This window comes from Mus caroli, unplaced genomic scaffold (assembly GCF_978045245.1).
Source record: "Mus caroli unplaced genomic scaffold, Mus_caroli_1 scaffold_5, whole genome shotgun sequence".
Classification (NCBI taxonomy): Eukaryota; Metazoa; Chordata; class Mammalia; order Rodentia; family Muridae; genus Mus; species Mus caroli.
The window spans coordinates 20,222,062-20,248,933 of NW_028227260.1; the positions used below are offsets into that span (position 1 = coordinate 20,222,062).

General features: G+C 44.0%; 2 protein-coding genes across 6 annotated transcripts in view; both read left to right on the forward strand.

The window, feature by feature from the left end:
• The first annotated feature begins 206 nt into the window (after positions 1-206).
• Tspyl2 (TSPY like 2) lies at positions 207-5,808 on the forward strand. The gene is made up of 7 exons (XM_021153243.3): positions 207-1,112; positions 2,263-2,340; positions 2,446-2,557; positions 2,640-2,785; positions 2,920-3,014; positions 3,258-3,928; positions 5,094-5,808. Exons 1-7 carry the CDS (start codon positions 327-329, stop codon positions 5,240-5,242), a joined length of 2,037 nt encoding a protein of 678 aa, XP_021008902.1. The 5' UTR covers positions 207-326; the 3' UTR covers positions 5,243-5,808.
• A 12,576-nt stretch (positions 5,809-18,384) lies between these two features.
• The window catches only part of Kantr (KANTR integral membrane protein), a 31,311-nt gene continuing 22,823 nt past the window's right edge, over positions 18,385-26,872 (forward strand). The window contains exons 1-3 of one of the 5 annotated variants that reach the window (XM_085837952.1): positions 18,385-18,558; positions 18,685-18,763; positions 19,392-19,520. The gene's annotated coding sequence lies outside the window, so the exon portion shown is untranslated. Of the gene's footprint in view, positions 18,559-18,684; positions 18,764-19,391; positions 19,521-25,646; positions 25,726-26,872 lie in introns of all 5 variants that reach the window. The other 4 variants (XM_085837950.1, XM_085837951.1, XM_085837953.1 and 1 more) reach the window with 4 other exon arrangements.

Consider the following 26,872-nt stretch of genomic DNA (forward strand, 5'->3'; position numbering starts at 1 on the left):
GGTGGGCACGAAGGGAGCCAATTAGAAAATGATGATGTGTAGTGTTGGCAAGCGGATTGCGTGAGAGAAGGCAGGGGCTGAGGGAACGCTACTGCCAGCTCCAAGGCCTGCAGCCAATGGCGGGCAGAGCAGACGCCATGCCAGGGAGTGGGCGGGGCCTCGGCGATAGGCGCTGTGGGAGTAGGGCAGGCGCTGTGGGAGGGGACGTCAGAGCGAGGTGGTGAGCAGAGCTGGTCGCGTGAGGTGTGGCGGCTCCGCTTCAAGTGTGACTGGTGGCTACGGCCTTGTCTGAGAGCAGAAGAGCCAGTGCTGTGAGTGCGGTCACCATGGACCGCCCGGACGAGGGGCCTCCGGCCAAGACCCCCCGCCTGATCAGCTCGGAACCCCGTCAGCGCGACCTGCCGCCCCCGCCACCCCCACCGCTCCAGCGACTGCCCCTGCCTCCACCCCAGCAGCGTCCGAGACCCCAGGAAGAAACCGAGGCTGCACAGGTGCTGGCTGACATGAGGGGGGTGGGCCCCACGCTGCCCCCACCACTGCCCTATGTCATTCTTGAGGAAGGGGGGATCCGCGCGTATTTCACCCTGAGTGCTGAGAGTCCCGGATGGGATCACGCGATGGAGTCAGGGTTCGGGGAGGCCCCTTCCACGGGGATCATGGAAACGCTCCCATCTTCAGAAATCTCTGGGGGAAGCCTGGCAATTGACTTTCAGGTTGCAGAGCCCAGCAGCCTCGGAGGGAAGGCCCTAGAAACCTGTAGCTTAGGAGGGTGGGGGCCCCAGATGTTAGTTGGTCCGAAGAGGAAGGAGGAGGCTATCATAATAGTGGAAGATGAGGATGAGGATGAAAAGGAAAGTGTGAGGAGGCGGCAGCGTCGGAGGAGGAGGAGAAGGAAGCAGAGGAAGGCGAAGGAGAGCCGAGAGAGGAGTGCCCAGAGGATGGAGAGCATACTGCAGGCCCTGGAGAGCATTCAAATGGACCTGGAGGCGGTGAACATCAAAGCAGGCAAGGCCTTCTTGCGTCTCAAGCGCAAATTCATCCAGATGCGAAGGCCCTTTTTGGAGCGCAGAGACCTCATCATCCAGCATATCCCAGGCTTCTGGGTCAAAGCAGTATCCTTCTCATCAGTATGCATGGGCCAGAAGCCCATGACTGAAGGGGAGATGTGTGGAAGAGAGAGAAGAGGTGTGGGGGAGGGTCAGAGATGAGAATGATGAATCCCCATTAGAAGATTCTAGAACGCAAGGAAGAGAGATGGCAAGAGGGCAAACTCGAATCTAAAACTAGACTGCAAAAGGGAAAAAGAGTAGCACTGTAACATATAAAAAGAAAATGGATCCCAGACAGTAAAAGAGGGAGGGGTAACGGAAAAGGCAAACAGCCCATAAACAGAGCAACAGATAGAGAAAGGAGGAGAGGAGGGGGGAATACAGGTGATGAACTGACTAAGGAGGGAGGGCACATAAGCTCTTCGGGAAGCGTGCTCAAACCACACAAGGCTCCATAAACCTGGGTCTCTGCTTAGATACCTAGAAATCCCAAATCTGTCTACCATCCTCTCCATTAGAAGGGAGAGGGTAGAAATGGGATGGAACCCTGAAGAATTGGGAGAAAGGCCACTTGGTTGTGAGGCTCAAGTGGTTAAATGAAGGGAAAGGTACAACAGGAAGAATCCAATCCACTATTGGTGACTGTTGAGCTCATCCCCAGGGAAACATGTATGCAACATTTGAAATGCACACATTTTAGTAGAATTTATATAGATATAAACACTTGGCCCATGATTAAAACGTGTCACATGATCACAGGCTCTCTGGAGTCAGGCACAGGGTATCAGGTAGATACATAACTTCCATATCTAGACATGAGGCAACTGGGCCTAAGCACACAGACTTCTAGAGGCATTCATCCATTATGTGGACACTGACCATCAACACCTATACATGTAACATTTAAATACAGGCCCTCGGTAACCAAATGCATCAGTACTTAGACTTGGGCTCTCATCTCCCAGACATACAGTATTCTGTGAACATAAGCACAAGAATCCCATGGCCATGGTCAGAGACCCTTAGCATCTAGACCTACAGCAAATATGAACCATGGCAAGGCCCCCTAATGCTGAGGTTTAACATTGCATAAGCACTCACCTCCTCAGACGTCACTCAAACCCAGAAGGATCCCCCTTGCTTCAGCCTGGTTTGCTCTGCCCTCCCTGGCATTGAACAGTAAATCCTTGACCTAAACTGCTCCACTCATCAGTTCCTCAACCACCCCAGAATTTCAATCTTGATCAACCAACGTGACAGAGACATTTTCCGCTACTTGACCAATCTTCAGGTCAGGCCAAAGAAGAAAGCCAAGGAATCTGGTCTTTGGAGGTGAGGGGGTGGGTGGGAAGGGCCCTGGGAGGGATAGATACCACTATTACCCCACCCTGAGCAGGTACAGGACCTCAGACATATCTCCATGGGCTACAAAATGAAGCTGTACTTCCAGACAAACCCATACTTTACAAACATGGTGATCGTCAAGGAGTTCCAGCGCAACCGCTCAGGTAAGTGATAGTCCCAGGATAAACCTGCGGCCCCTATACTATCATTTCCCCTTCCTTCTGTATGTATCTCTTCCTCTTCTAGGCCGGTTGGTGTCTCATTCTACCCCAATACGTTGGCACCGGGGCCAGGAACCCCAGGCCTATAATCGCAGGAGCCATGACACCAGAGAAAGCTTCTTCAACTGGTTTTCCAATCACAGCCTCCCAGAAGCTGACAGAATTGCTGAGGTGAGGCCCCTCCTGGCATTGCCAGGGAAAGCCTTTCAAGACTTGTCCCTGGGTGCCTGAGAAATTGTGAGTGGGTTCTAGGACTTATACTCCTAGAACTCCTTTTCACTCTCCCCCTCCCCACCCCTCAACAGATCATCAAGAACGACCTGTGGGTTAACCCAGTGCGCTACTATATGAGACGAGGTGGCTACAGATCAAGCAGAAAGAAGCAACATGGAAAGGAAAGGTGATGAGAGAAATGGTGCCTGAGAGGTTGGGGGTGGAGTTGTTTTTAAATAGGGCAGAGACTAACCTAGTGTTGCACAGGATTTATAGAGGCACAGGGGACCACTGAGGTAATCCAATGAATACCTTGTTTACAAATGAGCACTGATCCCCAGAAGTGGCAATGGGACTTTCCCCCATTCTTAGAAATCCTAGTACCTTACTCCCAATAACATTATACTAAGTTCTAAACTTGCCCACATAGAGCCAAGAATCAATATGAAATGGTGATCATGGAAGATGCTCATGACCATTATGCAATTGAAGACATTCTCAGTGACATCTCAGAAATTGATGAGATCACTGACAATGAGACCATTCACGACATCAAGATCTCTGACTTCATGGAGACCACCGACTACTTCGAGACTACTGATAATGAGGTGACCGATGCCAATGAGAACCTGTGCGACAGTGAGAATCCTGACTACAATGAGGGCTACAACACCAAGATCACTGACAACAAAGGGAGCGTTGCCACAAATCCAGATGACAACAGTGATGACCCAGAGGAAAAGAATACCTATGACAGTGAGGATTCCAACAGCGAGAAAGCTGATGGTGACAACACAACCCTAGGTGACAACCAGCAGGTTACTAATATCCAGGACAGCAGTGATAGTGACAATGGAGATGAGGGCAGTGATGATGAAGATGATGATGGTAATGAGGGGGACAATGAGGGCAGTGATGATGATGATGATGATGATGACAATGAGGGCAGTGATGATGATGACAGGGACATTAGATACTATAAGAATGGCACCGAAGTCTTTGACAAGGCTCTAGATAACCGCACCAACCAGAATGACTATGAGGAGGAGGTAGAACTCATCTCTGAAGACTCAGTTGAAGAGGAAGAGACCAGTGAGGAAGGTGAGATATAGGCCCCTCCCCCTTCCTTTCTCTTCTGAGAACACCCAGGCTTCTTTAGGCAGCTGGTGGTGAGGTAAACACTGTGTGTTCTCTCCGGTCAGAGGACAGGGCAGTTAATTCCACCTCAAGGAGTAGGAAAGGAGAGGGAGAGCTAGGGAAAGGAGGTACCATTAATGTCGAGCCTTCTCCACTGCATGGATTAGCGACACAATGTTTGGCAAGGCTTCCAAGATTATCAGAGGACCCTTCACTCACTCATTGTTGATCAAATGTGTTAGGCAAATAATACATAAATATCCTCTACACATTCTAAGAATCCTGCCTTTAAAACCCCTATTTCACTTTGCAGAGCTCCACATTTCCCAGACCTCTTGACCACAAAACATGTTCTTTGCCCAACACTGTATATATTTGGGAAACTGCTTAGGAAAGACTGCACATGGAAGTCTGAGGTCTAATGCAATATTTAAATTGACTCCCAGGTTTAGTTCTGATCTGGAAGACTGGGAAAAGAACTCATTTGAACCTGGCTGTGGGCAGACAAAGGAGAGGTGAACCCCAGGGGTAGGTGGCAGAGATAGGAAAACCAGCCACGTCTGAAGGTTTAAGCAAGGCACTAAGGGTGAAAGTGTGCAGGAGGGAGGAGCCACAGACACACATTTTGGGGTAGGCTGGGGAAACTAAGGGAATTGTCAGTCCTCTTTGCCTCCCATCTGACACCATCTCTTTTCTCCAAAAATGGGAGGCAGAGTTGCCTAGCTCTGGAGTGGAGTGGGGATGGGGAACAAGACTGAAGAAGGTAGACTACAGCCTATGTTTGGGTCACACTAGCTGCAAAAAGTAATAAGTAAAAAGCCAAGGCTTCGCTCAGAAACAGAAGCACTTTGAGGAGTGTGGGAGCAGGAGAAAGGGGAATGTATCCGTTTTGATCTGACAAAGATGAATGCCCTGCTGTCTTGCCTCCCTCCCTCCCTCCCTCTCTCTTCTAACCTTGGATATGAGCACAATCTCAATGGCGGCACTTTATCTCCCCTCCCTCCCTGTCCCAAACAGAGGCACTGGTGACTAGTGGTCCCCAGCCCTCCAAAGCCACAGCCATTTGTTCTGTTCACTTTTCAAGGGGTATCCAACTACCTTCCCCTGTGTCCTCCTCTCTCCTTCACAGCCAGCCAGCTAAGTGAGGACAGCTATGAAGATGAACGAATCTATGGGGAGGAAAGAAGTGAGATGAACTCCGAAGATTCTGATATTCAGGAAGTGCTGCCGGTCCCAAAAGCTTGGGCCAGCCTGGGGAAGAAAGGGAAAATCGGATAAACATCTTGCCCTTTAGGGGCTCTCTATATATACCCCTATACCCTCTCCCATTTGCCCTCCTCTTCAGCTAGGGCTGTGCGGCCCCATATTGCACTTCTGGGGGGAGACCGACTTATTACACGGGTTTAAAGTTTATTTTTATGGTTTAGTAATTGCAGAGTTCTTATTTGGAGGAGGGACCACGCTCCCCTTCGGCCCTCCTCCACTGCAGGCTTCTGTGTGCTGCTAATCTTATTTATTGTGATGCCTTGGTCAGGGCCCCTCTAGCCCCCTTCTCGTGAGCTTAGGCCCAAGCCCCTCTCTCCGTGCTGCGTGGACATCCTATCTCTAAGCGAGAAGGGCCGCTGTGACCTTCGTCACAATTGCACTGTGGCCTGAGACTCTGCTACCACCCCCTTCTCCAGAGTTACTCTCCAACTCCTTTCTTCCCTTCAACAGCCCTGACAGCTAGCCCGCCTCAGTGTCTTTGCAAGGCAGCTTCGCCTTTGTGGGATTCCTGCTCCCCAGAAGCCCCGCCCCTTCGCCCGTGACCCTCAACGAGCCTAATAAAACTGAGCAAATTCAAAGTGCCTCTTGGAGTCTTTTGTCCGCCTGGGTGCACCGTCGCTAAGCCTGGAGGAGCCGCCCTAGCACCATGGTGGTACCAAACGTTTTCACTGGCCGAGTAGAGCTCCGCGAGACTGCAGAAGCATTGCGTCAGAGCAATGCGGGCCATCCTAGCCAATGACTGGACAAGGTTGAGGGCGCCCCCCACCCCCAGCACCCACGCTCCGAGACCGAAGAAACCCAGCTAGGAAGAAAAGAGCATCCCACGCCTTTCCTATGGCGCATGCGCAGACAGATCCTGCGGCCTAGACCATCTATTTGGTGATTCATCTATTCATTTACAGTGCGTCAAACCATTTTTTCAAGCTTAGTTCGAGCTGGGTTAGAGGAGCTATTTTTCTTTTTTTTTTTCCTTCTTTTTTTTTATTGGACATTTTCTTCATTTACATTTCAAATGCTATCCCAAAAGTCCCCTATACCCTCCCACCCCCAACCCCCCTACCCCGCCCTGCTCCCCTACCCACCCACTCCCACTTCTTGGCCCTGCCATTCCCCTATACTGGGGCATATAAAGTATGCAATACAAGGGGCCTCTCTTCCCAATGATGGCCAATTAGGCCATCTTCTGCTACATATGCAGCTAAAGACACGAGTTCTGGGAGTACTGATTAGTTCATATTGTTCCACCTTCAGGGTTGCAGACCCCTTCTGCTCCTTGGGTGCTTTCTCTAGCTCCTCCATTGGGGGCCCTGTGTTCCATCCAATAGATGACTGTGAGCATCCACTTCTGTATTTGCCAGGCACTGGCAAAGCCTCACAGGAGACAGCTATATCAGGGTCCTTTCAGCAAAACCTTGTTGGTGTATGCAATAGTGTCTGCATTTGGTGACTGATTATGGGATGGACCCCAGAGTGGGGCAGTCTCTGGATGGTCCATCCTTTTGTCTTAGCTCTAAACTTTGTCTCTGTAACTCCTTCCATGGATATTTTGTTCTCTATTCTAGGGAGGAATGAAGTATCCACGAGTTGGTCTTCTTTCTTGACTTTCTTGTGTTTTGGAAATTGTATCTTGGGTATTCTAGGTTTCTGGGCTAATATCCACTTATCAGTGAGTGCATATCAAGTGACTTCTTTTGTGATTGGGTTACCTCACTCAGGATGATATCCTCCAGATACATCCATTTGCCCAAGAATTTCATAATTCCATGGTTTTTAATAGCTGAGTAGTACTCCATTGTGTAAATGTACCACATTTTCTGTATCCATTCCTCTGTTGAGGGACATCTGGATTCTTTCCAGCCTCTGGCTATTATAAATAGGGCTGCTATGAACATAGTGGAGCATGTGTCCTTATTACCAGTTGGAACATCTTCTGGGTATATGCCCAGGAGAGGTATTGCTGGATCCTCCGGTAGTACTATGTCCAATTTTCTGAGGAACCGCCAGACTGATTTCCAGAGTGGTTGTATAAGCTTGCAATCTCACCAACAATGGAGGAGTGTTCCTCTTTCTCCACATCCTCGCCAGCCTCTGCTGTCATCTGAATTTTTGATCCTAGCCATTCTGACTGGTGTGAGGTGGAATCTCAGGGTTGTTTTGATTTGCATTTCCCTGATGATTAAGGATGTTGAACATTTTTTCAAGTGTTTCTCAGCCATTCGGTATTCTTTGGTTGAGAATTCTTTGTTTATCTCTGTACCTCATTTTTAATGGGGTTATTTGAATTTCTGGAGTTCAGCTTCTTGAGCTCTTTGTATATATTGGATATTAGTCCCCTATCAGATTTAGGACTGGTAAAACTTCTTTCCCAATCTGTTGGTGGCCTTTTTCTCTTATTGACAGTGTCTTTTGCCTTACAGAAGCTTTGCAATTTTATGAGGTCCTATTTGTCGATTCTTGATCTTACAGTACAGGCCATTGCTGTTCTGTTTAGGAATTTTTCCCCTGTGCCCATATCTTCAAGGGTTTTCCCCACTTTCTCCTCTATAAATTTTAGTGTCTCTGGTTTTATGTGGAGGTCTTTGATCCACTTAGACTTGAGCCTTGTACAAGGAGATAAGAATGGATCAATTCGCATTCTTCTACATGATAACCGCCAGTTGTGCCAGCACCATTTGTTGAAAATGCTGTCTTTTTTCCACTGGATGGTTTTAGCTCCCTTGTCAAAGATCAAGTGACCATAGCTGTGTGGATTCATTTCTGGGTCTTCAATTCTACTCCATTGATCTACCTGTCTGTCGCTGTACCAGTACCATGCAGTTTTTATCACAATTGCTCTGTAGTACAGCTTGAGGTCAGGCATGGTGATTCCCCCAGAGGTTCTTTTATCATTGAGAAGAGTTTTTGCTATCCTAGGTTTTTTGTTATTCCAGATGAATTTGCAAATTGCCCTTTCTAACTCAGTGAAGAATTGAGTTGGAATTTTGATGGGGATTGCATTGAATCTGTAGACTGCTTTTGGCACGATAGCCACTTTTACTATATTAATCCTGCCAATCCATGAGCATGGGAGATCTTTCCATCTTCTGAGATCTTTAATTTCTTTCTTCAAAGACTTGAAATTCATATCATACAGATCTTTCACTTCCTTAGTTAGAGTCGCACCAAGGTGTTTTATATTATTTGTGACTATTGTGAAGGGTGTTGTTTCCCTAATTTCTTTCTCATCCTGTTTATTCTTTGTGTAGAGAAATGCCACTGAATTGTTTGAGTTAATTTTATATCCAGCTACTGCACTGAAGCTGTTTATCAAATTTAGGGGTTCTCTGGTGGAATTTTTAGGGTCACTTATATATACTATCATATCATCTGCAAATAGTGATATTTTGTCTTCTAAGGAGCTATTTTTTCTTGTTCACGTATAATTAAAAAAAAAAAGTCACGACAGCAGTCTAGACAGCGTTACCGAGCCACGCAGAAGTGCTTGGGAGGCAGGCAGGGGGCAGGGTCCCTTCCTGTCCTAGGGGAGGGCAGAAGAAAAGATGGCTTGGGCCATGGAGTTTGCATTGAAGATAACAGAAAATAGAAAAGAAATTGCTTTGTAGCTGTGTGGTGAGATAGGCTCAGAGCTGGCCATCTGAAAGGCAAGTTTTAATCTAGGAGACCTTGGAAAGACTGGCGAGTGCTAAACCTGAGATATAGTAACTTTGCTAAAACATATACCAGAAATGTTTACCATATATACTCGATCATAATGTGACTGAGCTTTAAATATTTTTATTATTTAAGATATATTTATTTTTGAGTGTGTGGGGGTGTTGTCTGCATGCATGTATATGTGTCTGTACCACTTGCTTGCCTGATGCTCTCAGAGATCAGAAGAGGACATCAGATCCTCTGGAACTGGAGTTAGAGATGGTTGTGAGCTGCCATTTGAATGCTGGAAACTGATCTTGGGACTTCTGCAAAAGCAGTAAACACTTGCATCCACTGAACATCGCTCAAGCCCCCTATTTAAATTGTGTGTGTGTGTGTGTGTGTGTGTGTGTGTGTGTGTGTGTGTGTGTGTGCATAGGATAGTGCTGGTATCCAAGAATGCAAAAAGGCGTCCTGTGGTGCTCTAGGAACCAAACTTTGGTCCTCTGGAAAAGCAATACATACTCTTAAGCATTAAACCATAGCCCCAGAGGTGTGTTTTAAGTGAATAGCCTAGTGTTGTTTTTTCCCCAATATATTTCCCAAACTATGCATTGACAGCCTTAGTTTACAGGCTGGCTTCCTCAAATTTGCCTTTTAAAAAATGCCCTCTGCTGACTGCCAGGAGCATTGAAGGAAAGCAGCGTGGAAGCAGGGTTATCTGTACCTCAGATGAGAGTGGGGTGGGGTGGAGGAATTTGGAGATTTTTTTATTTATTTAAAGCTCTTTTTTATATTTATTAAATATTTTCTTCATTTACATTTCAAATGCTATCCCAAAAGTCCCCTATACCCTCCCCCTGCCCTGCTCCCCAACCCACCCACTCCCACTTCTTGGCCCTGCCATTCCCCTGTACTGGGGCATATAAAGTTTGCAAGACTGATGGGCCTCTCTTTCCAATGATGGTCGACTCGACTAGGCCATCTTCTGCTACATATGCAGCTAGAGACAAGAGCTCCGGGGTTCTGGTTAGTACATCATGTTGTTCCAACAATAGGGTTGCAGATCCCTTTAGCTCCTTGGGTACTTTCTCTAGCTTCTCCATTGGGGGCCCTGTGTTCTATCCAATAGCTGACTGTGAACATCTACTTCTGTATTTGTCAGGCATTGGCATAGCCTCTCAGGAGGCAGCTATATCAGGGTTCTGTCAGCAAAATCTTTCTGACATATGCAATAGTGTCTGGGTTTGGTGGTTGTTTATGGGATGGATCCCCAGGTGGGACAGTCTCTGGATGATCATTCCTTCTATCTCAGCTGTGAACTTTGTCTCTGTAACTCCTTCCATGGGTATAAGTTTTAGACTTGAATGAAATACTGCAAGCAAACAAACAAACAAAAAAAAAAATAGAGGAGTCTGGAGTACCTCAAAGCACTTTCTCTTATCATTTATATTTCACATTAGTCAACTAAAGAACCAATATCAGCTGGGCGTGGTGGCGCAATCCCAGCACTCGGGAGGCAGAGGCAGGCGGATTTCTGAGTTCAAGGCCAGCCTGTTCTACAGAGTGACTTCCAGGACAGCCAGGGCTATACTGAGAAACCCTGTTTCGAAAAACAAAAAACAAAGCAAAACAACAACAACAAAAAGAACCAATATCACCAGCACATTATGATTATCCCAAGTCTCTATCTTCTTAAGGTTTCCTTAGTTTTAATCTATGGTCCTTTTGTGTCTCTAGTTCTCATGCCGAATACCACACTCCATTTAAGCATCCTATCTACTTAGGTTCCTCTTGGTTATGGCACTTTCTCAGAGTTTCCTTGGTTTTGATGCCCTGGAGTTGTCAACACCAGAGAAATATTTGGTACAATGTCCTCTGAGTGAGAATTATCTGATGTTTTCTACTTTTTTTAAGATGTATTTATTTAATGTATGTGAGCACACTGTAGCTGTCTTCAGACACACCAGAAGAGGGTCTCAGATCACATTGTAGATGGCTGAGCCACCATGTGGTTGCTGGGAATTGAACTCAGGACCTGTGGAAGAGCAGTCAGTGCTCTTAACTGCTGAGCCATCTCTCCAGCCCTCTTTTCTACTTTTTAAAGGGCATAACGGGTTTAAGGGAGGAAGACTACAAATATAACATGCCCTTTTCATAATATCACATCAAAGGTACATAGCTATCAATATGACATCATTATAGATTTTAATGTTGATCCCCTGGCCAAGGTAATGTCTACCAGGTTTCTCTACTCTAAACTTACTCTTGCTGCCTTGTCCCTGCTCTGAAAAAAAACTAAGTGCAGCCCATGCTTTAAAAATGAGGAATTATCAGGGAGAGGAGGTATTGGATGTGGAACAGTCAGAGAGCAGACTGGGAGGGGGATAAAGACTGGATTGTAAAAAAAAAAAAAAAATTAAAGAATTTTAAAGCCGGGCGTTGGTGGCGCACGCCTTTAATCCCAGTACTCGGGAGGCAGAGGACAGCCAGGGCTACACAGAGAAACCCTGTCTCGAAAAACCAAAAAAAAAAAAAAAAAAAAAAAAAAAAAAAAGAATTTTAAAAATGCCGGGCAGTGGTGACGCACACCTTTAATCCCAGCACTTGGGAGGCAAAGACAGGCAGATTTCTGAGTTCAAGGCCAGCCTGGTCTACAGAGTGAGTTCCAGGACAGCCAAGACTATACAGAGAAACCCTGTCTTGAAAACCAAAAAAAAAAAAATTATAATAATAATAAATAAAATTTTAAAAAACAATTTTAAAAAATGAGGAATTGCACAGCTCTTACTTGAGAGAAAAGTGACTACATAAATTAATTGGAATTCTAATGCACAAGAAATCTCCCTGTTCAATAACAGCTTTTAGGACATTGGAATTGACAGCCTTTACCTATGGGCAGAGAGAGAATAAAGGTGTAGAGCTGATGCCTGGTTGCTGTGGGATCCTTGACAAGGCCCCTTTCCTATCTGGGCCTCTTCTTTGATGTAGTCTGAATGCTAGATCTTGGAAATGGATCTACTTGATATGTGTGTTTGTGTGTGTTTGTGTGTGTGTGTGTGTGTGTGTGTGTGTGTGTGTGTGTGTGTGTGTTCTTGATTACATTTTGGAGAGAAGATAGAGATTTTGATGATTCTAATTCTGACCTTGACTCACCTTGTCAGAGTTAAGTAAACAGGACTGAGAGATAGAAGGGAGAGATGCCTTAGCCAGGCACGGTGCTGCATACCTGTAAGTAGTCAGAAGGCCAAGGCAACAAGATTGCTTGAGCCTAGAATTCAAGACCACCCTGAGCAACATAGCACACTCCATATGTTCTGTATTCCTCAAAAGGAAAAACAAGCTATTAAAAAAGATAGGTGAACTCTTATCGAAGGTCATGCAGTATCCCAAGACTAGAGTTTATAGAACAGGGTCTTACAGGGTCTTAAGCTAAGGCATCTCGTGGAGAGTGAGAATATGTGTGTGTGTGTGTATATATATATATATATATATATATATATATATATATATATTCACTCCCTGAACTATCTGAAGCCAGTCCCAGTGAGCATGTATGTATGAAGAGAAGGGGAGATGAGGAGAGGAGATCTCAGGAGCAAAGACCCTGGAGTGGACCAGCAAGGAAGTCAGCTTGGCAACAATAGCTGTCAGTCCAACAGGGAGCAAGCCTGGTTCCTCTTGCCTCAATCTGTCCTAACTGGTGTAATTCCCTCATCCCCTCTCACAGGTCTCAATCCTCCCACTTACTACTTTAGCCCAATTATTCAGGGAGAACTAGCTCAGGGGTAGCAACTTGTCCAAGATCTCAGTACTGAGTCTAGCTTTGAAGCTAGTCTTTGGGGTATTTTGCTTGTTTGTTTGTTTCTATTGGTTATTTTATTTATTTATATTTCAAAATTAAAAAGGGGGGTTATGCCCCTTCCCGGCTTCTCCTCCTCAAACCCCCTATCCCATTTCCCCTCCCCCCTGCTTCTATGAGGGTGCTCCCCCACCCACCCAACCACTCCTAACATTCCCCTACACTGAGGCATCGAGCCTCCACAAGACCAAGGGCTTCCCCTCCCACTGATGCCAGATAAAGCCATCCTCTGCTACATATGTAGCTGGAGCCTTGGGTCCCTCCATGTATGCACTTTGGTTGTTGATTTAGTCCCTGGGAGCTTGGTGGGGGGGGGGGTCCAGTTAGTTGATTTTGTTGTTCTTCCTATGGGGTTGCAAACCCCTTCAGCTCCTTCAGTTCTTCCCCTAACTCCTCCATTGGGAAACTCGTGCTCTGTCCAATGGTTGGCTGTGAATATCTGCATTTCTATTTGTCAGGCTCTGGCAGAGCCTCTCAGGGGGACAGCTATACCAGGCTCCTGTCAGCAAGCATGAAGCTAGTCTTTGAAGTCTAGTCTTGCATCATATTCTCCCCACAAGTCAAATCCACCACACTTCATTCTGGCATTTGAGGCTCTTCTTTAGCCACGTTACCCCCAAAAGGACCCTGGTCTTGTGGGACACACTTAAATGCCCATTTTGGGTCTAACACAGTTGGCCAGAGTGCTCATGCTCTGAGCTGAAGTATGGAACAAGAGAAAGTTCTTCACCCAGAGTGACATCTTGTTACCAGTACCCTCCTTTCTCAGCCTGGATCTTCAAAAGGAAGGTTAGAATGTTTTTCTGTTTTGTTTTGTTTTGTTTTGTTTTGTTTTGTTTTTTATAAGTTGTAGCTACTTTTTTAAAGATTTATTTTATTTATTATATATAAGTACATTGTAGCTGTCTTCAGACACCCCAGAAGAGAGTGTCAGATCTCGTTACAGATGGTTGTGAGCCACTATGTGGTTGCTGGGATTTGTACTCAGGACCTTCAGAAGAGCAGTCAGTGCTCTTAACCACTGAGCCATCTCTCTAGCCCAGTTAGAATGTTTTCAAAGTCAAACCTAGCTCTAAAATATAGCATATAGCAAGCATCAGAAAACATGAGCATTATTACGTAGGACTATAAACAGAAACCAGGAGAATGAATAATGATGGGCCCTGTGATGGTTTGTATATCCTTGGACCAGGGAGTGGCACCATCTGAAGGTGTGGCCTTGTTGGAATAGGTGTGACCTGGTTGGAATGGGTGTGGGTATAAGATCCTCACCCTAGTTGCCTAGAAGACAGTCTTCCACTTGCAGCCTTTGGATGAAGACGTAGAACTCTCAGCTCTACCTGTGCCATGTCTGCCTGGATACTGCCATGCTTTCACCTTGATGATAATGGACTGAACCTCTGAATCTGTAAGCCAGCCCCAATTAAATGTTGTTTTATTAAGACTTGCCTTGGTCATGGTGTCTGTTCACAGCAGTAAAACCCTAACTAAGACAGAAGTTGGTACCAGGAGTGGAGTATTGCTGTGATAGGCCTGACCATGCTTTTATTTGAAAGAATGTGGATTTTGGGACTTTGGATTTGGAAAGCAATGGAATGCTTTAAATGGGGCTTAATGGGTCATCCTAGTAGGAATATGGAGGACTTTGTTTCTGGGAGTAATTTGAACTGTGTTGACCTGGCCCAAGAAATTTCAAAAGAGAAGAATTTCAGCATGTGGCATAAAGAGTGTTTTTGTGGTATTTTGGTGAAGAATGTGGCTACTTTTTACCCTTGTCTAAAAAGTCTGCCTGAGGCTAAGGTGAAGAGACTTGGATTAATTGCATTAATTGCATTGACAAAGGAAGTTTCAAAAAAGCCCAGCAGAGACTCCGTTCTCTGGTTAAGTCTCACAAAGAGAAGTTTGAACAAGCATAGCAAACTTAGAAAGGCCAAATATAAAATACATGGTTCGAGTATTAAAGACATACCAGGAAGTGAAATGGAGCAAAATCCTGTGTTCTAGGAGATAACAGATTAAGGGAGTGGGACCTTAGGGCAAGATCCTACCCAGCTAAATTAAATCCAGGCATGGTGGTACACACCTTTAATCTCAGGAGACAGGCATGCTGATCTCTGCATTCAAGGTCAATCTACAGAGCAAGATCCAGGATAGCCAAGCTTAGGCAGTGAAGGATTTGGAAATCAGAAAGCCAGTGACAATGTAATAGTACAATCGGGTCATGTTCTAGTTCCTGCAAGCAGCAGAACTCGGCAGCTTCAGCCATGTGGCTCTGGCTCTAGAGTTAAGAATGGAAGGAACTACTGGGACAATTGAAGCTGGTTAGCTGGAGCTAAGGAATTAGCAGTGATTAAGAAGAGACCAGCATCACTGGGTGAAATCTTCTGGAAATTGTTTTCTGGGAGCACAAAGAAGCTGTGTTCCAGAGATACCCGAGGTTGTACCTCATGCTGCGGCTGGGCTTGGTAATGTGTAAGAGTCACTCAGGTGGTACTGCTTGTGAAGGAATAAAGGGATCATGGAGAGAAGCTGAGGCTTAGCACTGTGAGAGGCCAGGGAAGGCCATTGGAGAAGGTGAAGCCTCAGCTGTAGTTGATGGCCCAGGATTGAAGGGGTCATGCAAAGGATTTGAGGCTTGGCACCCTGAAGAGAGCCTATGAGAGGCTATTGGTGAAGCCTAGTTCGAGTGGAACACCCCAGTGTATTGGAAATATCAGTGCCATGGGATGATCACCAAGAACAGCAGCCATAGTGGAGTGGATCAACCTGAGCATAGAGTGCTACAGAGGACAGAGATGGAGAAGTGATGCCAGCCCTTAGGAGGAGTCTAAAAGATCAAGTGGAATCCCAGACACTGAAAGAAGAAGCTGTAACATTGAAATTGCCTTGGAGACTCAAAGATGTTAAAGATGCCAGAACCATGGGATACATGCTGAGGAAAGCTGCTAACAGGGAGTGGAACCAGCCCAGGAGAAAGCAGTTTGTTGCAGTCAAAAAGATGAAAAGGAGTGGAGATCTAAAGACCACTTTGACATCAGCCATGGAGATGCAGGGTTTGGAGTTTGCCCAGCTGGTTTCCTGCTTTGCTTTGAGGATTACAGTTAATTAAATTGAATGAATCTCAGAAGAGACCTTGAACTTTGGACTTTTAACATTGTTGCGACTGCTATAGACTATGAGGACTTTGAAAGTTGGACTAAAAGCATTTTGCATTATGCTATGTTTAAGTGTGGCCTCCATAGATTCATGTTTTTGAACAAGTCTATGGGGACCAGGGAGTGGAATGTGATGGTTTGTATATCCTTGGACCAGGGAGTGGCACCATCTGAAGGTGTGGCCTTGTTGGAATAGGTGTGACCTGGTTGGAATGAGTGTGTCACTGTGGGTGTGGGTATAAGATCCTCACCCTAGTTGCCTAGAAGACAGTCTTCCACTTGCAGCCTTTGGATGAAGACGTAGAACTCTCAGCTCTACCTGTGCCATGTCTGCCTGGATACTGCCATGCTTTCACCTTGATGATAATGGACTGAACCTCTGAATCTGTAAGCCAGCCCCAATTAAATGTTGTTTTATTAAGACTTGCCTTGGTCATGGTGTCTGTTCACAGCAGTAAAACCCTAACTAAGACAGGCCCCATGCTCCCCAGGGCCTCTTCTCACATTGAAACTACTTGTTTTGGTGGACTCTTCATTTTACAGCCCTGTGCAAGAAAGGGTCCTGCTACTAGGTGTGAGGGTCCCAAGATCTTCTGGTGTCATGAAAGTGCCATTCACTTTTGTAGACAGAATCAGATTGTCAGGGACAAAACTAGATTCAGGTGACAAGACAAAACAACAACAACAACAACAACAAAAAAAAACAAACCAAAAAAACAAAACAGCATTTGTTCTTGCAAGTATTTGTTAATAATACACATTTCATTGAGTACCAACTACATGCCTCATACTAGACTAATAGGAATACAGCAAGTAAACAAAAGAAAATATGTCTCTGTCCTGTTGGAGCTAAGAGATCAAGTTCAATTTTGTTTTGTTTTGTTTTGTTTTGTTTTGTTTTGTTTTGTTTTAACGCTTTATTGTAGAAAGACAGGGAGAAAGGAGAGAAGGTAGAAAGAGAGAGGAACCGGCCATGGCCACGTGGAGAGAGGGGGGAAGGGAAAGAGAAAAGGAGGGCTAGAGAGTAAGAAAGGGAAAAGCTTAAAAAGCCAATTTCAATTTCTGTGTCATTGATTTCTTTTGTGACCTAGACCTCTTCTCACAAAAAAATATCCTTTAAAATCGGAAAAATCACATCTAGAATTTAGAAAGCCAACTATTGAAATAGTAAAATAGAAAAATGTTCTAGAGTCATATGTGTATTGCTCATCAATCCATTAAATCATAGGATGCTTTGGTTTAAAGACTACAATGATTATCGTGATTTTAGATTTAGTTTACTTTTATTTATATGTGTATATGTTCCTGTGCATGCACTCATGTGTGCTATGCAAAGGTGTCTTCATAGTAGATGAAGACATCTGGTAGCCTGGAGGAGGAGTTACAGGCAACTGACATTCACGCTGATAACCAACCTCCGGCCTTCTACCAGAGCAGCAAGCACTCGTAACCATGGAGTTACCTCTCCAGCTCCCGCTTATCATGATTTTAAAGCACTAATTATATATTTCAGAGATTACATATTTGAAAGAGGGGCAACTTTATACTGTGATGGACAAATCTCTCTGATTGCTACTGGTAACAATCACCAATATTACCAATATTAGCGTCATGGTGAGTTACATCCTTTATTGAAAACATGCTAAATTTCCTAAACAGAGAGGAAACAAAGATGTAAATTCATTCCCATTCAAGTTATTGCTCTCTGCCCCCAAGCTGCACCCCCAGGCTCTCCTGGAGGATCTGTGCTACTCAAATTTAAAATCTGTTAATAGAATGATCCTTCCTGTCTTCCCTTCCTTCTTAAATACCTTTCCTTTAGAAGACAAGAGAGATGGATTTTATTCTAAATAATTGCTGCACAGTTTCAGACCAGTATTTGCCTCGTTGGAAGGCAGCTGTGCTCATCATCGTACTACCAATGCCTCATTGACTCTTCCTCTTTAGGCCATAGCTTTTTTTATGTGAAGACTGACCACACCTAATTTAAAAATGAAATAAAATCTGTCGGGTATAAATGACTCACACCTTTAGTCCCAGCACTCAGGAGGCAAAGGCAGGCCTGGTTTACATGGCGAGTGAAGTCGTGGGCTACAAAGTAGGATCACCTTATTCTCCATGGATGGAATTAGGAACAATGCTTACAGGGAAAGAGAGAAACCTGGCTCAGAAACTCCTACAAGTGGGTGTGGAGCTATAGGAAACTGGAAGTACATTTGCAGTGTCTCTAAGCAAAACGGTGTAAAGGCAGTGTGGCTACAGAAAGAAAGAAGACATCACGAAAGTAATAATTCTATTCAGTGATTTGTGCTTAGCCTGGTTTAGGGTTTCCTGCGTTTTAACAAACAACCCCCGAAGGCCCAGTCCACTGGACCTGCAAAAGGACTAAGCAGTAATCCTTTCCTGACCAGTGTTGTTAACGGAAGGGCTGGCACATAAGCCAATCACACCCTCGAGAGGGTGGAGTTTTCGTAGGTGCTTCCAATTCCAACCAATCTCAGGGAAGGCAGGAGGACCATTCTCCAATGGGAGCTGAGGAGCCCGTGGTAAGTGGTGGAGATCGCTACCCTGCCAGGGTTCGGTGGAGCGTTACGTGAAGCGTCTGTGTGTCTGCGAGATCTTGCTGTGGGCCAGGTATCCATTCTCCTGCGGCAGCTTAGACCCTACGGAGACTAGAGGTATCCCAAGAGAAGCAGTAAAGATGGGGTGGTGGGTTAGAAAACGGCGGGAGGGGAGAGAACGGCCCAGAACGCGTGTGGGGAGGGACCTGGCGCGCTTTTACCTGGGCGGCCTTTCGACTCTAGGTCCGTGGGTGGTGGAGGATCCTTTGCGTAGCAAAAAAAGAAGGCGAGTGCTCCTGCATCCTCTCAAGACGGTACCCAGGTGAGTATTACCCTCTTGAACCCACCACCCGTGCCCACCCTCTGCGAGCCTCCCAGTCCCGGTCTCTGGGGAAAAGATTTCGTGCAGGTCTGCTGCTCACGTGATTGTCTGTGTTCTAGTCTTGACTCCATATCTGCCTCTACCCAACATTTTCTCTCTGAGACGTACTAAGATATCCCAGACTCAGGAGGCCTAATCCTTACCTGACCCCTTGAAACCAGCTATGAAATTTTAAACTATCCGTTTTATTCATTTGAGTCTTGGTTTCATCATCTGCCAAATGGGGGTCTGTCTCTACCTGAGCCAATGCGCATGCTTGGTCCCTAAAATTTTTTCAATAAATAATGATGATTGTGATTGAAAGAGTATTGATTCTCTTAGTCTCTGACTTTTTTTCACCCTTGTCTGTCTCTAACCCTCTCCCCACTGGATCTTTTTTTGAATGCTTCTGTCCTCTCATTTTCCACACTGAACCTAACTCTTTCCTATCCCTAATGTGGTTGGAGGTGCAATATATATATAACAATGAGAGTGGCCCAAAGGTAGGGCACAAAACTGGAGCCTGGTCTTGAGCTACTTGTAAGTTTCATTGAGGAGTCTCTGATTCTCGGCCTTCTATATTAAACAGGTAGAAACACCAAGGATGGGGAGAAATTTGTATTAAGCTACTTTTCAGCCAGCTTTGATGGTGGTGCATGGCTATATTCACAGCATTCAGGAGGATTGCCACAAGTTCAAGACCAGCCTCAGCTACATAGTGAGTCCAAAGTAAACCTGGGTTACAATGTAAAACACTGTCTTGGCCCACCCACCCCCACCCCAACAAAACATTTTTATTTTGTTGTTTTTTTTTTTTTTTCAAGAAAGGGTTTTACTGTGTAACAGCCCTAGCTGTCTTAGAAATCACTCTGTAGACCAGGATGGCCTTGAACTCACAGAGAACAACTTGTCTTTGCCTTCTAAGTGCTGGGATTAAAGACATGCACCACCGCCAGGGCTACAAAACAGTTTAATAGCCATTATGTAATGTTGGTCACCACAGATAGTCCAAGGATCTTCTAATTATATCCCCATGTAGGCCTGAGCATCTTTTCTGTCCTTATCTAGGAGTCCTTCTAGATCAGACCTTTTGAAACTCACTGTCAAGTATCACAACTCTCTTCACATTCCTATGCTAATTTTTCCATATTCTTGCTATACCTTTGTCATTCTGACAACTATAGATCCAATAGTCTATTTTTAAAATATGTAGTTTGCCTCCTTCACGATTTTTTAATGGAGAGCATAAAAAGTAGCCTCTGCATACACAATCCTCCCACAGCTTATAATGACATTTTAATTGTAATATAATAGAGAAAAAATTTTGTTTTTCAAGGCAGGGCTTCTCTACGTACAGCACTGGTTGTTCTGGAACTCACTTTGTAAACCAGGCTGGCCTTGAACCCTGCCTCCTGAGTGTTGGGGCTGAAGAACAATGTATAATAAAACAGTATGCACTTCAATACATAAATGCTTTGATATAACTTCACTAAAAGAAATAATTTTACACATTATTTCATGTATGTGACTTGTACGTGTGACAGCTACATGTGTATTGGTTGAGTGGTGACTCAGAAACCATATATAGGATATAGTTCCTTTTCCATAAATGATGAGTAATTCTTCATAAAGTTCTAAACAAAAGAACATGTATGTATATATGTCTCTCTGTTTGGTTGCTAGATTTCTAGAAAAGCGAGTATAAATGAATATCCTTGTTTAGTAACTCCTCTAGCCTTATCTCCTACCACTCTGCCCTCTTACTCCATTTCACCTTGAGGTTTTGAATGTATTAGGCCTTTCTCTCCCTTTAGAATAAATACTCTTCCCCGGATTATCCACAGGTCTCATTCCCTCACTTCAGGTTTCTGTTTAGTTGTCATTGTCTGAACACTAACCGAACTTTATTAGTTCCCATTGCATCCCATCTTCTTACATCGTCCAGTTATGTGTTGCTTAACAATGGGAATATAACCTGAGGAAAGTATCATTATGTAATTTTGTCATCGTGCAAAAACATAGAGTGCTTACTCAAACTAACACCTTTGTGACATCACCAGACAATACAATTTTATGGGATGAACGTCATTTAAGCAGACCATTGTTGACCATAACTTCATTATATAGTGTATGGCTGTATGTTATTTACTTCTATTGTGTTTGTAGTTTGTTGTCTAATTATTCACTCAATTGTAAGCTCTAGAAAAGGGGACGGGTTTTTGTCTTTTTCTTTTTTTACTTACTGATGGGTCTGTAGTACCTAAAACACTACTTGGTACTTGACAGGCTTTCTTTAAATGTTGGTCACGTGGATAAATTAGAAATGAATAAGCAGACTTCTTTAAACTTAAATAATGATTTGGTGAGTCAGTCTAAAGTTGTATGGATGCGGTACAATTCTCTGCTGTGTGGTGCTGTCTGGTGTACTGCAGAACGTTGGGCATCTACCAGAGATAGTAGATGCCCACTGATGGCACTAAGGCTCTCCAATAATCATGCCAGTTAGAAATCCCCACCCCACCCCCAAACACTCTTTGACTTGAGCAGTGATCTGGCTTTCCACTGAACACTCTTGCCCACCCTTGTAGCCTTCTAATACTCCACTGTGTGAGGGGTGGGAGTAGGTATCCTTGATTCTAATTGCCCTTTCCACGTATTTTCTCTTTTCTTTTTAACCCTGTTTTTGTTTTCTGATTACTTTCAGTGCTGGGGAGTGAACTCATGTTCTCTCACATGCTAGGCAAGCACTCCACCACTGAGCTATATCCAAGCCCTGTTTTCAGATAGTTTTTTAGTTTTATTTTTTTAGATTTATTCATTTTTTTATATGTATGAGTATATAGCCATTATGTATGCACATGCACTGTGTGTGTGCCTGGTGCAGAGAAAGGTCAGAAGAGAGCATCGGGCCTCTGGATCTGAGGTTTTGGATAGTTGGGAGTCACTACAGAGGTGCTGGGAATTGAACCTAGGTCCTCTAAAAGAGCAACAGGTGCTTTCAACCTCTGAGCCATCTCTACAGCCCAATGTTTTCATTTTTGTTTGTTTTGTTTTTCAAGATAAGGTTTCTCTGTGTAGTGCTGGCTGTTGTGGAACTCACTCTGTAGACCAGGCTAGCCTGAAACTCAGATCCACCTGCCCCTGCCTCTGCTTCCCAAGGGCTGGGATTAAAGGCATGCGCCACCACTGCCTGACTGTGTTTTCATATTTTAAAAAAGATATATTTGTTTTTTATGTGTTTTGCTGGCATGTGAATGCACTGCCTACAGAGGCCAGAAGAGGGCATAGTATTCTCTGGAACTGGAGTTACAGGTGGTTTGCAAGATCTCTCTCCAGCCTGTGTTTTCAGAATTTTTAAACTTTTTGGAAGAGTTTTAATATATACTTCAGTCAAATTACCTAAATTAGATAATTGTCATTCAGTCATGTTTCCTCATCTGGAACAGTTCTTTTAGTCTTTCTTTTGTATTTCTTTTTGTTTTTTTAAGACAGAATCTCTCTACTTAGCCCTGGTTGTCCTAGAACTCTCTATATAGACCAGGCTGGCCTCAAACTCACGGAGATTCACCTGCCTCTGCCTCCTGAGTGCTGGGATTAGAGGGATGCCACCACTCTTAGATGAATTTGTTATTTGTCTAAGTATCCTGGCCAGTTATTTTATAGAATTCAGGTTTGTGTAAGTTTTGTTGTGATTATATTAGTTTTAAGGTCTGCATTTTAGACATGCATATCAGAAGATATGTTACATGTTTGTTGTTATATCAAGAGGGACATGGTAACATTTTGTCCTAATATTTGTTTTTTGTTTGTTTGTTTGTTTGTTTGTTTTTGGCTGGGAGCCAGCACGGCCTGGAATGGTTTGAAGTAGGACACAGAATTGGACATATTTTTAAAAACTGATGGTGTCAGAGGTAGCTTTAAAGACTGGTGGTCTCTGGCCTTCGAGCTCTCTGGCTAACTAAATGCTTGCTGATAACTTCTAAAATGTCCTACTAAAAAATTTCTTGCTTATTCTGTGGTTAAAAACCACTGGCTTGGGCAATTAACACCTGTTGCCTAGCAGCGGGTACATTGCTCCTTTTTTCTGTCCAGGCAGCCAGAAGCCTCTCTTGCTAGGCTGGTTAACTCTTTGTGAACCAGAAAGGAAGGAAAGAAAAAGAGCTAAAATGCGTTATACAGGCAGATATGGACACAGAAACATATACATTCATACATACATTTAGATTCTCATTCACATTCTCATTTGCACATTAACACATTCACATTTTTGTTGGGCCCAACCACCCGTCTCATATATTCCACAAGTATTTATACATGCTTACATACATACACACATATATCTACAAATGTATGTACAGACAAACAGGCATATACATTGGATGGGTGGGTGGGTGGATGGATGGATGGGTGGGTGGATGAATGGATGGATGGATGGATGGATGGATGGATGGATGGAGCATACTCCCTCCCAAGCCAAACCATCCAACCAACAATTTTATTTATTTTCTTTGGCCTTTTTAAACCTTCTCAGACAAAATGTTCTTTAGAAAATTACCTCAGAGATAAGATGTTACGTAAAATGGGAGTTATGGAAGGATGTTAATATTAAGTTAATATTAAGTTCAAAGCAATAGTTTTTACATGGCTGTGCCTTATCATAGTGCACACATGGACAGTTACCCTTGGACCTGAATGCTTTTCTTTGAACACAAATTTGTCCCAAGTCTAATTCTCTTTTTAGTGTAATTAAGAAAGCTCATTGTTCCACGAGATCCAGCTGCAAGGCATTTTCTCAATTAGTGATCAAGGAGGGAGCCTTGTGGGTGGAACCATCTCTGGGCTGGTAGTCTTGGTTCTATACGAGAGCAGGCTGAGCAAGCCAGGGGAAGCAAGCCAGTAAGTAACATCCCTCCATGGCCTCTGCATCAGCTCCTGCTTCCTGACCTGCTTGAGTTCCAGTCCTGACTTACTTTGGTGATGAACAGCAGTATGGAAGTGTAAGCTGAATAAACCCTTTCCTCCTCCCCCCCCAAAGAAAAAGAAAAAAGAAAGCTCATTGTATTTCTTATTATGCAACCTTTACTATTATGAGGAGTGGGCACATTCTATTCTTGATTCTAACTTTGTTACATCTTTCTAGCAAAGTGACTAAGACCGTCTCTTAAAACCTTCTTCCTAAAATTATTTGAATCAAATCAGGAATTCTATAAGGTCATTAACTCATCTAAACAGTATTAATTCATGAAAGTTCATCTTTTTGTTGATCTGCAGGAAATCTGATCACTAGGGTGGGCTAATGCCCAGGGATTATTATATTAATTTAATGATGAGAGGGAAGGCATATCAGGTGCAAGAAGCAATCCTGAAATCAACTCTCTTTGGAACCTTGCCATCGGGTTAACCCATTGTAGACCAATGCAAAAATGATAGATCACTTCCAGGAAGGCTACCTGGTAGCCTTAAACTGTCCTAGATGGCTCCTGACATTTTTTTTCTTTTGCTTGGACTACTTGTTCAATGTGATGCCTGCCGGGTTCCTTCACCATAGTTACATTTGTATGCTGTATCACAATGTTTTGGCCAACAACAAACTGAAAATACGGCACTGGTCTCATAAGATTAATCATCTAGTAGCATCATACACATTGGTTTGTATAAGTACATGCTGATAAAAGGGAACATTTGAGAAAAGCATCACCATGAACAAGACTGATCTCATCTGATCTCAGAAGCTAAGCAGGTTCAGGGCCTGATTAGAAACAAATTTTTGATGTGTATTATTCCCAGAGTAGCTCAGTTGGTAGAACATAAGACCCTGTAAAATGACCAGTAAGTTTCTTAGAATGTATCTGCTCTTAAGCAACACATTACTGTACTTATATTGCATTTATCTATTCATTTATTGTGTGAATGGGTACACACATGCCACACACGGCACATATATGGAGGTCGAAGGACAGCTTGTGGGAATCAGTTCTTTCCATACCGAATGAGTGCTCTGGGGATGAAATTCAGGTTATGAGGCTTGACAGCAAACACGTTTGTCCAATAAAGCCCTCGTGCTGGACCCAAACTCTATGTGGTTGCTTTTGTGTTTGTTGCCAATGACGGAATCCAGGAATGGTGAGCACTGTCCCAAACCTGTTGTTTTTCTTCTGTATAATTAATAAGTGATAAATTTCTTTTAAACTACTCTGTTTCAAATTTTAAACTATCTACTGCTCCTCTGTGTTAGTTGTACGTGCACCTGACAAACAGCTGCCCCTGCCACTCCTCATTCCTAGAATTTGACCCCATGAACTCTTCGCTTCCCTTCCTCCCTGGTACTGTAATTCAGAACCTTGCACATGCTGGGCAGGAGCTTATCTACAATGCTAGTCACTGCCACCCACTTTGTTCCCTCCATCCCCTTCTAGGCTAACTGTAGGTGATTTTAATCTCCTTAGAGATGGTCGTTCTCAGTTCTGTGCCCCATTCTTCTCTCTGCTGAAATCTCCATGCTTTGGTCCTCATACTCGGGTGCTCAGGCCTGTTGCTTACCTAACATGTAAAGCTTTCAGAAACAAATGTCTATCACTCAGGCTGAGGCATGAGAACCATCAGTGCCAGGCAGAGTCTGGGTACAAAAGTTCAAGCAAGATCCTACCTCACAAAAAGAAGGAAAGGAGGTCCCTAGATCCCCACTATGTGCTGTGTACCACATGAATTCATTTACCTTGTCTTCTCTGTTATTATGTATTAATCATTTCTTGCTGTCATTAAAATCAAATCTTTCCACTTCAATTTTTTTTTCCACTTCAATTTTTTTAAAAGTCCCATATTCTCTTGTGTTTTTTCTCCCAAGACAGGGTCTCACTTTTCAGCTCTGGCTGCCCTGAACCTCACTGAGATCCCCATCTGCCTACAAAGTGCTGGGATTAAAGGTGCGTACCACTATGCCTGGCAAAAAGCCCCATATTGTCTTGAGGACATCTCTTCACCAGTTTTATCTTCTATATAAAACAGCATTAACACACAAATGTTCTCTTACTACTTCCCATCTTTTCTAGTCCCATATTTCTAGTGCTGAGAATTGAACTATCTCAAATGCTAAGCATACACTTTACCACTAAGCTACACCCTCTGCCTACTTCCATCTTTTTTGTCACAACTTTAGTGAGATGTATTTTACATGCCGTAAAATTTAACTTTTTTTTTTTAAGATTTATTTATTTATTGTATGTAAGTACTCTGTAGCTGTCTTCAGACACTCCAGAAGAGGGCATCAGATTTCGTTACGGATGGTTGTGAGCCACCATGTGGTTGCTGGGATTTGAACCCGGGACCTTCGGAAGAGCATTCACCGCTCTTAACCACTGAGCCATCTCACCAGCCCTACAATTTAACTTTTTGAAAGGTATTCAGTGGTTGTAGTATATTCATGATGACATGCAACAATCAGCATGATCAATCGTTTGAACCTTTTTATCCTTGTCTCCTGCTAAAGATGCTTCATACTCATTGTTAGTCAGTTCCTAGTATTTTTCTCCCTGCTCCTCCCCCACCTCCATAGTCCATATAAATGATTCCATGTAACCAAGCATGATAGTGTGTGCCTTTAGTTTCAGTACATGAGAAGCAAAAGCAGGCAGACCTGTGTGAGTTCATGACCAGCCTGGTCTACATAGCAAGCTCCAAGCCAACCAACTCTACATATGACTGTCTCAAAAGTTTAAAAAAAAAAAGATTCCATGTAATATACTGCACTAGCCTCTTTCACTTAAAAATAATGTTTTCCAGGGTCTAAGGAAATGGCTCAGTCAGTACAGTGCTTGCTGTACAAGCATGAGGAGGGCCTGAGTTCAACCCCAAGAACCCATGTAAAAAAAAAACCCAGGCATTGTGGTACACACTTGTATTCTGTCCACTGGGAAAGGAAAGATAGGCTGATCCACGGGGCTCAATAATGGCTTGGGCAGCCTAGCTTACTTGTCACTCCAGACCAGTGAAAGATCATATCTCAAAAATGAGGTGAGTGGCACCTAAAGTGAGACACTCAAGCTTGACCTTTGGTCTCCATGTGCACATGCA